Below are 17500 nucleotides of genomic sequence, written 5' to 3'. Positions count from 1 at the left end.
GAAGGTAACAGCCAAAGAGAAAAGGTAACTCTTTCTAAATGCACTCGTCGAAGGGGAAAGGTACATAGGTGGAAATCATTATTATTATTATTATTATTATTATTATTATTATTATTATTATTATTATTATTATTATTATTATTATTCAGACAGGTCTCCATGTCTCACATTTAGTTACCACTTTATGTTCCGTTTGTTTCCATCATTCTTGAAGCGACGATGTTAGCACATTCTAGCCATTTATGTGTGACCACACAGAAAGCTTGGCTTTCGTCAACCCTTTGAGCCCAGGGAGTTACCTGACCCAGGTTGGGTAGCCACAGAAAGAGACCGTCCGTCCAACAAACGGAATGGGAGAGACAGATGAACGGCGGGTAGATGTGGGTTTCTATAATATGTGTTTTCAAAAGACGTCTGTCATCCAGTATCTGGACAGTGTACGTCAGGGTTAACGCTAACTCTGCGGGAATGTGGGTTTATTCGTGTCGAACAAGTTTGAGAGGGCGTCGTCATCTTGTGAAACAAGATTGCAGAAAAGTCATCCCCATATTTAAAAAAAAAACGTAACAAAAGTAATAAATAATAGAAACATTTTATATAGCCTATGTTCGTGCGGTGCGATCACAATTTATATATATATATATATATATATATATATATATATATATATATATATATATATATATATATATATATATATATATACATACATACATATATATTTTTATATATATATATATATAAGTGTACATATATACACTCAAACACAAACACAAACACATACACATATATATATATATATATATATATATATATATATATATATATATATATATATAGAGAGAGAGAGAGAGAGAGAGAGAGAGAGAGAGAAGAGAGTGTAAATAAAGCCAAAAATTCAATCCGTCAACCCTAACCACAATTATTTAGAACAGTTTATGACTGTGAGTTACAGTCTCAAACTAAAAACAAAATATTTAGTAAAATAGTGTTAAATAATAGATCAAATTAATTTCTTTTAATATGATAAATGTCAACACGTGACGGCGACGGAACACAATTATGATTGATGGGGAAATGTCTCTCTCTCTCTCTCTCTCTCTCTCTCTCTCTCTCTCTCTCTCTCTCTCTCCTATATATATATATACATACATATATATACATGTATATATATATATATATGTATATATACATATGTGTATGTATACATATATACTGTATATGTGTGTGTGTTTGTATTTGTTTAATCTTCTATTTCTCTCACTTAAGCTTAACAGTCCATCTAACACTTCACGAGAAAGCCAGTAACAAATCATCTTTTTCGTTTACCTCCTTTTAGAAGCTTGAGAATACTTTCCCATTAAAGGACTTGCTTCATCAAGGAGATTAGAGCGCACATCCATTACACAGTGAAAAAAATACTCTCAAAAACTCAGTCATTTTGTTTTTATTTTGAAAATTAGGCGGAGATAAGCACTACCCCGAAGTCTACATAAATATACGCAGTGGAAATTTTACACAAATAATTGCACTGCTATTTACTTTGGAATTCTTCCGGCAGTATGCATAAGAAGTCTTTTTAATTATTAAACATCTTAATTCCCGTTCTACTTTGAGGGCTGCTCCAGGGACAAGATCCCGCGCTGGTATAAGGCCAGTTTACTTCCCCCGCTATAGCGGCAATTCCTCGGTTACCTTTTTCTAAATCAGGGAATTATGTACCTGGTAGTTCGTTGATTTCGGCAGGTTGTAGCCATGGCTGAGAATAAAATGGAAGTCGAAACATCATTCTAAAGTGCTTGCTGAACACCTTCTGAGCCACGCTTCTAATCGAGATATATATATATATATATATATATATATATATATATATATATATATATATATATATATATATATATATATATATATATATATATATATATACACAATATATATATATATATATGTTCATTTTACTCGTATAGGCTTCAATAAGACGGTATGGTTGCATCGGTAACTGAAGAAGAAGACTTTATGCCCTCACAAGCTTGTACAGCACTCAGTAAATTAAAGAATCAGGAATCTAATCCATCCCGTCTTATTGAAGCCTAATACGAGTAATATAAATATATATACACAGTGAAGTTGTGTGACTTTGTGGGGGTAAATTTATATATATATATATATATATATATATATATATATATATATATATATATATATATATATATATATATATATACATACACACAAATATATATACTTATATATATGTATATATAAGTATATATATTTATATATATATATATATATATATATATATATATATATATATATATATATATATATATATATATATATATATATATATATATATATATATATATATATATATAATCTAAGGAATTTCACAAGTAAAACAATCTTTTGTCACACTGAAACAGAGATTGCCATTCCAGCACAGACGACTATTTAGTAAAATTTAAAGGTAATATGGCCACTTACTTCTCGAAACGCAGTTAGGGTAAGTGGAGAGAAGACTTAGATAAGGTGAGGAGTCTTCCTGCATCGAAAATTCTGCCTGTGCCTCGCATTCGTGCTTGAGAATTTCTCGGACGAATTTACGAGCAGACGTTAAATGTTCGCTATATTCGTGCTTGCACGCAGAAAGAAAGACTTGCTCGCATAGCATACTTGATCATTGTTTTAAGTTTCCTGTAAAAGAAAACAGTTGAGATGGCTTTATGTCTGTCCGTCCGGCCTCAGATCTTAAAAACTAACGAGGCTAAAGGGCTGCAAATTGGTATGTTGATCATCCACCCTCCATTTATCAACCATACCAAATTGGAGCCCTCTAGCCTCAGTAGTTTTTATATTGTTTAAAGTTAAAGTTAACCATGATCGTGCGTCTGGCACCGCTATAGGTGCCAACAACACAGGCCACCACCGGGCTGTGGCTGAAAGTTTCACGGACCGCGGCTGAGAGTTTCATGGGCCGTGGCTGAGAGTTTCAAACAGCTTTATACGCTGTACAGACAACTCGATTGCGCCAAAGAAACTTCGGCGCCTTTTTTAATTGTTTGATTATTAGCCTTACCCCCTTGGAAGAAATGGTTCCAAACGGTGTTAACTTTCCGGTTTTACCAAGTCTTTTGGGATGCGGTTGCAACCAACCGCAACCACTAGCCGCCAGGAACTATGTCACTGCTTACTTCAGCCGGTCACACTAGATTTTTCAGGACACTTCCTTGAATCGTTTCCCCTCTGTACGATTGAACTCTGGTCCCTCGTTGCTTTTATCATTCTTAGCTTTATGGTTTCCTTAACTTTTTCAGTGCGTTCTCTATTGAAGCATAATTTCCTAAAGGTATGCATAGAAAGAAAATTCTCTCACTGAGAGAGTTTTAAAGACAAATTCTCTCACTGAGAGAGTTTTCGATCTCACATCCGTGAGAATCGAAGTTTACCACTAACATTCAGACCTACATACAAACTGGACTTTTTTTGTAGGAATTATTATGGCGATTCGTTTGTTGGGAGGAGTGGGGTAAGCCAGTGTCTAGTTACGTTGAATTAGAAAAGAAGACCTTACGTACAAACCTTAAAGGCACTTACTTGGCAGATCAAGATAATATTCTAATTGAACAAAATATAGTATTCTGAATCCAAACATTAAGGGCAATACTTTACTAGTAGAGGAGAAAGAAGGTAGTGCGTAAGAGACTTTATTAACGAGATCCTCAAGACAATAGATCAGTGTGATATTCCTTTGCGATCATTTTTCTAAAAAAAAAAAAAATAAAAGCATATACATTACAGAAAGGAACAAATTTCAACTTGTCTGTTACGCCAGGCATGAGTGACAATTCGCCTTGATGCAATTGCCTTTAATGATTATTGATTATGTGACAAATTTTTGTCGCTTACAAATTGAAACGACCTGAATATTAATCATCCAGCGGGAATTTTCAAGTTTTTCGAGGAAATCGTCAAAATAATCCTTAATGAATGTTTCCGAGTCCAGTGACATTTTGGGGCCACATAATTAGCGAAGCCTAAATCGTTCCGAAGTTGCTGCCTTACGTAGTCAAGAGTCTGAATTCAAATACAACTCGGTTTACCCGGAAATAGAGTCTTAGGTTTAAACAAATAAGCCTCGGGTTTTACCGATAGAGTTAACAGACTCCGCTGTCTCGGTGATATCTACCTACAGGGAATAAATCCACCTACAGCGTTTATCTACAGACATCCTCCCGCCGGAGGAGAACGAGGAGCTTTTAAATAATTCATAGTTCCCGTCGTGATTAAACGGATAATTATTGACAGACTCAAAAGTTCTCCGACATTCCTCGCGAACAGATGACCTTTTCCATAGTCCTTCCATTTCAGGACGCATCATTTAAGGGAACGTTGTTGCCAGAGGTATTTTACGATGCCACACCTTTTTTCTCTCTCTTCTTTTGATATACATGGTAAATTGTCTCTCGAAGATTGCTTATGTCACTTCTTTAGATTCAAATGACCAAACCAGCAAGTGAAGTAATAGTTACTTTTTATGAAAACAGTAGTAAGAAACGCCAATTTAAGAAAGGCACCTAATTGATATTTAGACATCCTTAAGGGGTAAGGGCAATGTTCAGGCGCGTGGGTAGCGCAATACACTTTTCTAGCCCACACCAGAAAAAAAAAAAACCGAGAAAAAAGAAAGATAAAACATGGGACTGACCACTGAAGAAGCGATGGACCGGCCGATTTTGGGGTGAAAAGTTATGAGTCAAGAAAACCAGAAGCAGGAAAAAATTCAAATTTCATATTACTATTTTTAATACAAGATATCGCAAGTAAATGCGTAAGTTTCTCACCAATTTGATCAAATATAATACTTTATTATCTCCTGAATCAACTAAATGAATAAAATCAGGAATAACCTTTTATTATTTTTTTTCCTCGACAGATTCTGCTCCCGAACTCGAGTACCGTTTCATCAGCCAGACTCTGCAACCGGGTCCGTCTGTAAGCCTCAAGTGTATTGCCTCAGGAGCCCCAACTCCTCATGTCTCTTGGACTTTAGATGGCTTCCCACTTCCACAACATGATCGGTCAGTACATAAGTAAATAAAGTGCTTTTCTCAAGACTGGCAACCCAATACCCTGTTCTAGCCCAGGCCCGCAGCAAACAACAAAAAAGCGCGGGCGGGGAAAGGAAGGTAGAAGGGGGGGTTTAACCTCGAAGAAAAGAAAGAATTTCCTTTAAATTTTAGTGGTTGTTATTATTATTATTATTATTATTATTATTATTATTATTATTATTATTATTTACTGGAGAAACAAATCCCGAAAGCTCTCTGTAGAGATTTATTTTTCAATATATGTACCCATGCACAACTGTGGATTTGTTTCTCAGTTTCAAGACTACTACTACTACTACTACTACTACTACTACAATTATTATTATTATTATTATTATTATTATTATTATTATTATTATTATTATTATTATTATTATTATTATTATTATTCAGAAGCGCCATAAAATACAGTTTGGCTCTAACCCTAAATGACGGTCCTAACTAAATAAAAGTCAAATTGTTGGGGTAAAATAGCCTAGGCTTCTTTAGCCTATCAGATGGCTTAATCAGGAACACCCGACCTCTGGCGCAAACGCCAAAGAATGCCCTTCGGCAACTTGCATACGAGAGAAGTCATCATTCGTGTAAATAAGGGATCCAAGTCTATTTCATCTTTTATCTCCGGAATGGAGATATAAGACGGCATAGCATTTCAGTACCAGAATGAGCCTTTGCTGACATTCCGATCTTCTAATTTTTATATCGAGTGATCATTTTGTATCTGACATATATTTTGGTTTATCTTTTTATGTTTAACAATGTTTAAGATTAATATTCTAAGAATTACATTTGCATATGGCAGTGTCAATAATAAATTTCTTGTTTTTTCCGGCAGTTTATATTAAGTGTTGTTTCTCACAGTGATTGATGACGAATGTAACATTAAATTTAGTGTTTCCTTTACAAATACTGGCTTACACGGCATGCTAACCTCAATTTATAGAATTAGTATCGTAAAAAAAAGGTCATTTTTAAAGGCAGTACCTGAAATAACACCGTTTCCAAGTTAGATAACGTCTCTCAAATCACAGGTTGGTCGTTGGACAATACGTAGGGATGGGTGGTTCAGTAGTCAGCCACGTCAACTTGACCGGGGTGCGATCTGAGGACGGCGGTGCCTATACCTGCATTGCTGCCAACAGGGCTGGTTCTGTGTTACATACTGCAAGGCTCAATGTTTATGGTGAGCAGTTCTACTGTACAACTTGTACTGGTAAATGATTTTACAACATAATGTTGTGGTTCTACAGTATAGTTTTAATGGGAAGTGACTTTACGATCAAGTTCCACGATAAGAGATGTACTTAGTACATTGTTACAGTTTTTAATATTCTAAGGTGCAGTTTTCATGGTTCATGGTTTTACATTATCATTTTCGTAGTAAATGGTCTAGCGTTACAGTTTTATAGGTAAAATGTTGTATAGTACAATTCTAATGGTTAGAATTTTTATAGCGCATTTCTAATGGCGAGAGGTTTTAACATTCAGTTAATGGTAAGTGAATGTACTGCACAGTTGCATGGCAGGTGGTTTGATGATACAGTTCTGATAGTTAGTAGCTTCCGATATAGCTATAGGGTAGGTTCCTGACGTTTTATGATTAAAGCATAATTTTCAAATCCATCATATTGTAAGGAACGTTTTTATAAACCATTCGCGTTAACACTACTGCTTAATTGTGAATGCGTGAAGTCAAAAGGAACGGCAATATCCAAGTGCTTTTGAAATTAGATTGTAATTTTTATATATCATGCTCATTATGCTGTTTTGATTTTTCATGTTAAGATTTTTTAGTAGACAAATGTGGACCGCATTACAGAAAAGAGGTAATGCATGGACACGTTACGTTTTAAATAAGTAGACTCAAAATCAATAATAAAGATTGATATAGCTGTCTTTTTCTGAACAATTTTCGCCCACAGGACCCGCATATGTTCGACCGATGTCAATTGTCACGGCTGTTGCTGGCGAACAGCTCTTTATTGCCTGTCCGGCTGCTGGGTATCCGTTAGAACAAATCACCTGGACAAGAGGTTGGTCTCCCCCCCCCCTTCTCTCTCTCTCTCTCTCTCTCTCTCTCTCTCTCTCTCTCTCTCTCTCTCTCTCTCTCTTTGTCATGTACCTTTTAATGCAACGTAAAGAACAATGTACATTTCAGTTCTAACACACGCTTGCTCGGAAACAGACGCATATACATGTATGTGTATCTATTTGTATATGTGTTTGAGTAACAATAATAACCATCATTCATACTTAGGTTCTTGTGGTGAGGCGAGTAACAGGGCCTCGCGTTCTGATACTCCGTTTGCGGGTTCGAATCCTGCTACGGACGTCAGAATTGCTTCATATTCTTTCCATTTGGGTCTTAGGCTTTGTAGTGACAAGCGTATCCAAAAAGTGTGAAGAGATCGAGAAGCTAAAAGGGCATTGTGGTTATTACAGTTACATATGTATCTGGTAAAGAGTGACCAGTACGTTTTATATGTGATTATACTGTTATATATATATATATATATATATATATATATATATATATATATATATATATATATATATATATATATATATATATATATATATATATATGGGTGTGTGTGTGTGTTGTTGTTCCGTTGTGTTTAATAGAATTTCAAGTTCAGTTATCATTCGCGTCAGCTATGATATTTGATATATGTTATCAAGACTACAGAATTCCAAACCCGTCCAGTAAAGTTCTTAATAATTCTAATGACCTTTTTCTCGTAACCCGTCGCAGATGGCCGTACTCTCCCAGTATCGGTACGGCAGGAGGTCTTCCAGAATGGCACGTTGGTGGTACGTAGCGTGCAGAAGACAGCCGATGCCGGAGAGTACACCTGCACGGCTCAAGATAAGCAAGGGCGCACGCACTCGGCCACAGCTACCGTGCAAGTATTGGGTAAGTGCCGTGCGTGGTCGTGCGGGAAGTGGGTCTCTTGATTCGAATCTCCAAGTTGAAATTAAATTGAAGCAAAGCAAATGGCTGGTTTAATGAGAAAGATGAGAAAGACTTTTTGTTGATATTTTTTAGTTTTTTTTAGACTAATATAGTGTAAGAACGTCAACAAAAATAGATGAAATATCTAAGTAGGCTTAAAACCTATTGTTTAATTTTCTATGCAGTATATCTAATCTTGAATTTACAGACCAGTAATGTTGAATGAGAAATAATGAAAACTCTGCTGACAGATACTTGACAGACGACGCTATGCAAGTTATTTTTCCATAAATAGAAAGCGTGATAAACTAAGTAAATGTTTCCAATTATTACTATTCAAAACGAAACAAAAACAAAAAATTGCAGATTTACATCAAATTTCCTTAGCTAAACTATAATCCATATTTCTCCACTTCTAATTCCTAGATCAGTTTTAAACAGTAATAATATCGCTGTGGAAACGAAAGAAATCATTATCATGTTACATTTTCATGACTGATATGTTATTTTGATATATTCAGTGTGCAAGATTATGGATGTTTGCATTTAAGTCGAGAAGACGTCACATTTTACGTAAGTTGGAATACGACTCATATGACCGTTTATAGAATTATATATACAGTATATATATATATATGTGTGTGTGTGTGTGTATATATATATATGTACATAAATATATATATATATATATATATATATATATACATACATACATATATATATACATATATATGTATATAAATATATGTATATATATATACATTATATGTATATATTGCTTGTGCAAAAGCCATTCCTTTTAACGAACATCATTTCAAAGTAATGGTTCCTAAAGTAATGTTGATTACTGTATCTCCTTGTGAATGTATCGGCTCTGAATGACTGGATATTTTGCTTGCACAAAACTGTTATACTGTATATAAATATATATATATATATAAAAAAGAAGTATATATATATATAGATGATAAAGTATATATATATATATATATATTCAGAGACTTAATGTGTGTGTGTGTGTTTGTGTGTGTGTGTCCATATCCATTATGAACTGCGAGTTATGGAGAAAGTTGGCTTCTAGAAAGTGTGTATATTTATTTGTATCATAATGCGAGACTGTTAGATTTGTTCGTGCGTGTCAACACGTATATGCAGCCACGTATGCATTTAAACAGCTCTAATTGGCATTAATGTGAATGCTTGTGAACTTTGTAAGGTTAATTTGTAATTGAATGAATGAACTGGTGTTTATCACACACAATGAGTGTGTGTGTGTGTGTGGAAGTGAATTTATTTCAGATCTAATCAATGTAAACATGACACAGCCCACCCAGGCGGCCCTAAAGTTGACATTAGCCCTCTGTAGTTGGCTGCGACCTGACGCAGAATAACCCGCTCAAAGCTCTGAGTTTCCCCTACTGCAGTGCCTCCCAAGTTGGGCTCATTTCTCTTCGGGCGAGACCTCACCTTGGGGGAGAGAGTGTCGGTGCAGTGCACGGTGAACAGCGGAGACACGCCCCTCCAGATCTCGTGGACCAAAGACGGAGCGCCCGTCGAAAGCGTCTCCGGGTCGCTGGTCCGAATGATAGACCAGTACACGAGCGTGCTGACGATCGAGCGACTGGCTCCCATTCACGCCGGGAACTTCACCTGCACCGCCAAGAACGACGCCTCGAGTGTCCGGGTCACTGCCCCACTTCACGTCAATGGTAAAACTCACCTCCCCTCAGAGGAGGAATGGTCACCCTAGAGTTTCCTTTTTAGTTCCGTTTTCTTATCTTAGTAATCTGTTCTGTCACGTTTCTTAAATATATATATATCTTTTTTTTTTTTTTTGGACGTTTTCTCTCCGGGTCTCGTGTGTTCGTGTGTGTGTGTTTGGTGACGGTGGTGAAACCCTTCGTTCGTGGTGATCCTTCCTACTACCACTTCCACTACTGCTTGTACCGCTACTACTACTACTACTACCACTACTACTACTACTACTACTGATACTGATACTGCGTGTGGTGTATAGTGCCTCCCACCATCATTCCTTTTAGCTTCGGGGAATCTAGTGAGGGGGAAAGGTTGCGAGTGGTCTGCTCCATCAGGAGCGGGGATGCCCCCCTGACGATCACCTGGCTGAGGGACGGCGTCCCCCTGTCCCAGGATCCGCCCTCGGGCCTCAGCACGCGCCTCCTTGACCAGTATTCCAGCTCCCTCCTGCTGGAACACACCCGCGCCCACCACAGTGGCAACTATACATGCAAGGCATCCAATGCCGCCCGCACGGCCACCTACTCGTCGACCCTCATCATCAAAGGTAAGTGGGACGTCCCGTTGCTGCAAAGAAAAAAAAAAATGAACTAAAGATTAGCCCTTCAGACCCAACCTCCTCGACACATGTACACCCTCAGCCCCAGTTCCACGAGAATCACTCCCATTGAATAGAGACATTCATAGACCGTTCTTGGTGCCACTTTCATCTGCATCGTCATGATTCATTTGCCTAGGGTCTCTCGTTTCTTGATCATGGATAGGCATGAATATTTTCAAAATGTTTGTCGTTTGAACCACAAACGACATTTCTTGATCTTATATTTATTCAAATGCTAATTCATATTTGTAACTAAAACAACACTCCTAGTCCACCCTGACATCAGCTTAGCCTCTGCATTAGAATTAGTGTAGCTAGTATCGCATATTATACTTTGATCATATATATATATATATTAGAAATGTTTATTTAAATGTAATGATACTATATTTATAACAAAAGCCTTCCATAATTTTATTTATGCACAAATATTCATTTAAACATTACTGTTTTTATAGATGACCCTAGTTATTTCAAAATTACCAAAATAATAGGAGTTAAGAGTGGAGACTTCGTCTTATCTTTAATAGAATAATTAGATTAGTTGTTGAAGTATGATCATTTTACTGCAGCACTAACATCTCAATGAAAATCTGTTGAATATTTCAAGATCACACAATTAATGTAACCCCCAGCTAAACATTTACTATATTCCTTTGGCAAAATCATTCCCTCAACGCTTTTAACCAAAATGAACCTTTGTTAGTCTTTAACACACCATATTGCTAGCAATTAATCATCATCACCGAATGTCCCAAATACTTCTGTAAAAGGAAAAGAGCACACTCACTAAAACGCACAAGCAAATAATATTATTTTACAAAAAGACAAAAGGGCTATGAATTCATCGTGACACGAAACTTTTCCAACATTTATTTCCTGATTGCTGATATATTTCTGTTGATGTTTCTCACTGATTTTTGCCGACACTACTAATTCATTTGTTGGTTGTTTTCTGTCTCCTTTTTTCCCCCCATACCCCCCAAAAAAAAATAATAATCATTTCTGTTATTTTTTTTAAGTGATAAAAAATCTCGTTGATCCAATTTTTTTATCATGAGATATCACACGGACACAATTTTGAAAGTCAGATTTTTGAGACGGTGGGCGTCAATATGACAGGTAATATTTTGCTTGTTTTTTTCATCTTCTTTGCCCCTTTTATACCTCATAAAAGGAAGATTTTTGTGCATGGTTTTATTAGCATGCCTCTGAATGTGTTTTTGCTCCTTCATTTTTTATTTTTGAATCGATGGATGATTTTTTTTTTAATCCTTCCTACCCGTTTTTATCCAGTTTGTTTCAGAACTCCCTTGTCGTCATAGCCTTACATACTTCTTGTGATATATATATAATATATATACAGTATATATAATTTAAATATATATGCATATATGTATATTCACAAGCATCACAAAAAATGCAAACCCCCCAAAAATGAAGGCATGTTCGGGAACTTCCAAATTCCAACGGAAAACTGTCGGCGTAGGTCTGTCGAGATGTCAGCAAATGCCCTTGGCCAATTTTGATCACTTGTGCAATTAATGTGAACATGAAATCATTTTGATTTGTAATCAGAATACAATTAACCAACCATGCACTATAAAGACACTGACATACATCAGTTCCACTGTTGCTAATTCAGTCTATGGTATCTCCCCTGTTTTTCCTGAGGCGTCAGATTCGACCGAACGACGCGGAAATGTTTTGCGTTGGTTTTTGTAGAAGACATCATGATCCCCACCACAAGACTTTTCGAAAAGAAATAACACTGATTTCTCCTGCCACAACACTTTTAGGACCACAAAAACACATGTTTCAGAAACACGTGCACACAGACATAGCAACTAAATATGATGCACTTATATTATCTCTGTGTACAATCACATTCACACCCGCTTATTAAAAGAAATGTGCTTAGAAAAATGACTCTTCTACGAAAGAGAGTACATTACTAAACGAAGCGATAGATTTCGATCACTTAGACCTTCTTAATTTAGGTGTGCAACCTGTAAAATAAGAGAGACCAACGTCTCTTTTCCTTTTCCTTTGTGATCCTTCAGCGATGTGGTCCCTTCTTGAATTTCGTAAAGATTCAAACGAAATCTGAGATCAATCTGTGGTCACCTAGCGGCAGGTCTTCAACTGTTTCGTAATATTTGATATAGAGTAAAAACGGCATAATAATGACAAAGTTATTTTCCTCAAGTTTTATCGAATCCAGTATTACCACAACATTCTTAATTTTTCTCAAAATCAACCTTAGTTTTGTCAAAAAAAAAAAAAGTTAAAACAATCCTGTTTATTAAAACGCAATGCCATCCTGTTAAACCTGTTATTGTCACAATATATAAACGTATGTATTATCCAGACATCCCGATTGGCAGATAAATCCTGTTATTACAAATTTCTAATCCTGATGTGCAAATGGCCTCCACTATCAGCAAAAATCTGTGACTGAAAGACGACGGTTCTAATGGCCTTGTGTCAAGTTTATTTTCGTTTAATTAGAATGTTTGCTATCGGTGGTACGTGGATATCAATAACTATTGTTTGATCTACCTAGCTATTACCCGAACCCAAACTTAATAATGATAATAATAATAATATCAAGTTTACTTCTGGTAATTATCCAACATTACAACTTCAAATAAAACTTGATCTTATTTCATCTACACTACATAAGTCTAAGTTGTAGGGTCTACACCCTACATACTGGTTACGATCATGTACATAATACTACTTTTTTTATTGCAGACACAGGTAAACGATACATGAAATCTAGAAACAAGATGAACAAAATAAAAAAACTAGGTCAGGAAAAACGCCTGTGAAATATCTCTACTAGCATGGGATTAAATTTTTCAAAATGGCTTTACTTTTATTTTAAAATAGTTGATTTTCAAATGGTTTTTTTGGGGGGGATTGAGCGCGGTGAGCTTATTGCCAACTTTCTCACTTCAGGGATTAATAATTTATCATATCACAAAGTTCATTGACCTTAGAAATACAAGCACTACCTAGAGTAATTTGTCTCAAAGCTTTTTTCCTTTTTAGTTTTCTGTAAAAGAAAACTATTGCGCCGGCTTTGTCTGTCCGTCCGCACCTTATTCTGTCCGCACTTTTTCTGTCCGCCCTCAGATCTTAAAAACTACTGAGGCTAGAGGACTGCAAATTAGTATGTTCATCATCTACCCTACAATCATCAAACATACCAAATTGCAGCCCTCTAGCCTTGGTAGTTTTTATTTTATCTAAGGTTAAAGTTAGCCATAATCGTGCTTCTGGCAACGATATAGGATAGGCCATCACCAGGCCGTGGTTAAAGTTTCATGGGCCGCGGCTCATACAGCATTATACCGAGACCACCGAAAGATAGACCTATATTCGGTGGCCTTGATTATACGCTGTACAGAAAACTCTATTGCGCTTAAGAAACTTCGGCGAATTTTTTATTTGTTTTCATTTCAATGCATTTAACCGTACAAGATTTCTGACTGCCTGAGTAATACGAATTCTTTTTTCATAGTATATGACATACCTTCTACACAGGTCGATATTTTCTCCGCGAAGAAAATATATAGAAAACGGAAAACCATCGCTTATGTTTGTTAATCGTGTTTCAGATAATACCGCCTATCTTACCACACGTCAGCCTTGTAAGCTATTTACGAATTCGATCACCTATAAAACTGTATAAAGATTCTGCATTTCTTGAAACAAAATGTAAATTCATTCAGTCTGGTATATGGCATTTTCGACATGAACGTTAAATTGCGAAAAACTAATCCATAACGAATCCTGCCTCGTTTGGTCCACCGAGTTTTAACTGGAAGTGTGATTCCTTCAGTGGAAATATATTTTGGCAATGGGAGATAAGCGAGTGTCCTATGAATATTAATATGGTTTCTCTTGCCTTTGAGTTTTCATCATTTATCTGAGGCATCCGCTTATCTGCCTTATACAATCCTCATCCTTTATCATCAAAATGGCATTAACGCTGCTAGTCTCTAATATATTGCGTTTCTTAAGCGAACTATGATGGGTTGTTCCCTTGAATAACGTGCGTCAGATAAAATGGCAAAAATATTGAAGGGAATCGACACCCACACAGAAACTTGCGGCTCGTATTAGTCAGTAAAGGCTGTCTAATTTCCATTACTCTTTGCTGTTTTGAGGTAAACTACAATTCAAAAGCTGTAGCTGCCCACACCAATTTTGTGAATTGACAGGGCGTTAGAAAATTCATTCCTGTATGACTAGATAGCTTTTTCTTTTCTTGAATCGGCACCTGTTAATCAAATATTAACCCCTGAGCCGACATTACGACAGAAAACCATTTATTTAATAAAAACAAAGATGATAGTAGATTTTGTTAGCAATTACTTTTTCCAAAGATTCGACAGACATGCCAATGTTTTTTTTTTAGGCGATTACCGATTACCTAACCATAACTCTTTCTGAGCGAGTCTTGCAACAAGGGTTGTATTGATGATGCTACCATTTTTCTGGTATAGCTCCATCGAGCAATAATGATCATGATCTGAGCGCAAGTTATGTCATCTAACAAGACTCTCCTCCTTGTGCTACCACCTCTCTTCCAAACGCCACAGTCTTCATTGACGCCTCTTGTCTCCAGAGACATAGGTCATGGATACTTTCTTCCAAATAATTTCTTCTGCTTTGGATACATCATACTCCTCAGTCTACAGGCATAAGTGGACCTAGATAAAGCATATGATAGAAATGTTTGAGAGGCTATATGGATGAAGCTGGGAATGTATATTTAGAAGATAATTAGTTGAAAGCAGTTAAGTGTTTAATTGAGAACGCGAAGCATGCGTTTGAATATGTAGACGGGAGAGTGACTGGTTTGGCATGAAAGTGAACTTAAGACTGGGTTGTGTTAGTATTATGCCTCTATGGATGTTTAATGTCTTTTTAAAGGGAGTAAGGTGAGATGTCAGAAGCCAAACTTTAGATATAGGTGCGAAGTTGTGGGATAAGAAAATAGGCCTTGAATTAGATGTAGAAGGGACTGTGTTTTTGAACGGATAGAGTATTGATTTGGGACCGTAAAGAGAAACTTCAGAGACTAGTGAGAGTTAGAAAGTGTTGAAAGGTGAGTAAGTTGAACGTAAATGTGAATTAGCCTACGAGGGCAAATGGAAACCAGGGAGATGAAACGATAAATATTAACATGGTTGATGGAGAAAAGGAAGCAATTGATTCATCAGGTAATTGAGGCTAAATGTAATGAATGACTGCAAGATTAGAGAAGCGCCGAGGCACGAAATTTTAGTAAAAAAAAAAATAGTGAGTGACTTGGAATGTCTATGAATACGACCGTCATTCTTTAAGTCGGCCTATCAAATCTCGTCTTTTGATACATACATGATTTTGAAGTGTAAATGAAGTCACAGTACTGCTAGATGAAGCAGCAAGGCCTTAGTTCTTTTTAATTTTGAAAGATGGCATGCAATGGTTTTCGTTTCTTAAAGTCGATTGTATAATGTCTAAAAGTATATCTTAGTTTAACCAGACCACTGAGCTGATTAACAGCTCTCCTAGAGAGGGCTGGCCCGAAGGATTAGATTTTTCACGTGGCTAAGAACCAATTGGTTACCTAGCAACGGGACCTACAGCTTATTGGTGAATCCGAACCACATTATAGCGAGAGAAGAATTTCTATCACCAGAAATAAATTCCTCTTATTCTTCATTGGCCGGGTCGGAGATTCGAACTCGCGGCCAGCAGAGTGCTAGCTGAGAACGGAACCCACTCTCCCAACGAGGAACTATATAATGCCTATCATAAAGCCTTGATATGATGCGAGTACCCTGTTCATTTTTAAGACCAAGCGTTACTTGTGATTCTCATCCAACTTTTATTTTATCTTTCAGGTGTTGTCAATACATTTTGTACCGCTTTTGGTATTTTTTTTTATTATATCTGTTTTGACATGAGTTATCATCATTACACGGTTAATGCCATTCCAAGCATTAGCTTTTTTGACTCGACCAGCTTAAATCTTTTTCATTATACTTAGAGATATTTTCAAAAGACGCTTAATTTTCACGCTGTTTGCAATCGCTTAATGCAATTCATATTTTATATCTAATCACTAGATGTAATTCATCATGTTATTTTCACGCTATTTACAAACACTTAATGTAATTCATCATATTATTTTCACGCTATTTACAAACACTTTTGTAATTCATCATGTTATTTTCTCGCTCTTTATAATCACTTTTGTAATTCGTCATGTTATTTTCACGCTACTCACAGTCATTTACTGTAATTCCCATTTCGATTATTTATTTTTTCTGCTTAAGATTTCCATTTGCTTCTTGTTGTTGCATTTACCTACGAAAACGAGTGATACCTTTCGTAGCAATAAGTAATCGCCTATTTTTCATGTATTATTTCTAATCGTAAGAAAATCTTTCCTTAAATACGAGAAAAAAATTTCGTTGCCTCTCAGCAGATTTTATGAGCACTTTATTGGTAAGGTGATACGACTGAGGTTCCGAATCGTCTGTTGATATATTTTATGAGCACTTTATTGGTAAGGTGATACGACTGAGGTTTCGAATCGTCTGTTAATATATTTCATTTTTCATCAAGATCTGCAGCGGGAGCGACAATAATTCGAGACAAGTTTGTGCACTCGATCCGTTGCATATTGTAACTGACTGTTAAATGATACAGATATGCTATTTATAGCCACTGAGTAGTCTTCCACTTAAAACATTTGGGTGTTCCTTAAATATCTGCGTGCGAAGAGAGCTATTGTAATGAATAGTTATTAATGCCATTACTAACGTCATGTACTGTACATGAGGTTAAGTCTGAATGCAGTAAAAGGCCTTTAGCCTTAAAGAAAAGCCCTATAAAAGGCTTTAGGCTTAGTTAAGACTAACGATTGATTATCGTTCTTAGTACATTGATGTCTGGTGATACTGAAGTGTTTTGGACTCAAGGCTATAGGATGACTAAAAAACTTATTACTCTAATTCAGTTTTATACTAAATAACAGTAATTTTTTCATAGGGACGCTATAACCATGAC

General features: G+C 36.2%; 1 protein-coding gene across 1 annotated transcript in view; it reads left to right on the top strand.

Annotated features, from left to right (window-relative positions):
- Positions 1 to 17500, top strand: part of LOC136848783 (cell adhesion molecule Dscam2-like) — a 351367-nt gene that overhangs the window by 294364 nt on the left and 39503 nt on the right. The window contains 5 exon segments of the mRNA XM_067121377.1: positions 4937 to 5081; positions 6143 to 6294; positions 7034 to 7144; positions 7867 to 8028; positions 10085 to 10372. Of these exon segments, the coding sequence (XP_066977478.1) occupies positions 4937 to 5081; positions 6143 to 6294; positions 7034 to 7144; positions 7867 to 8028; positions 10085 to 10372 (858 nt within the window).

Source organism: Macrobrachium rosenbergii, chromosome 19 (genome assembly GCF_040412425.1).
Source record: "Macrobrachium rosenbergii isolate ZJJX-2024 chromosome 19, ASM4041242v1, whole genome shotgun sequence".
Taxonomy (NCBI): Eukaryota; Metazoa; Arthropoda; class Malacostraca; order Decapoda; family Palaemonidae; genus Macrobrachium; species Macrobrachium rosenbergii.
The sequence above is the reverse complement of the archived record's forward strand: the minus strand, read 5'-3'. Positions and strand labels throughout refer to the sequence as shown.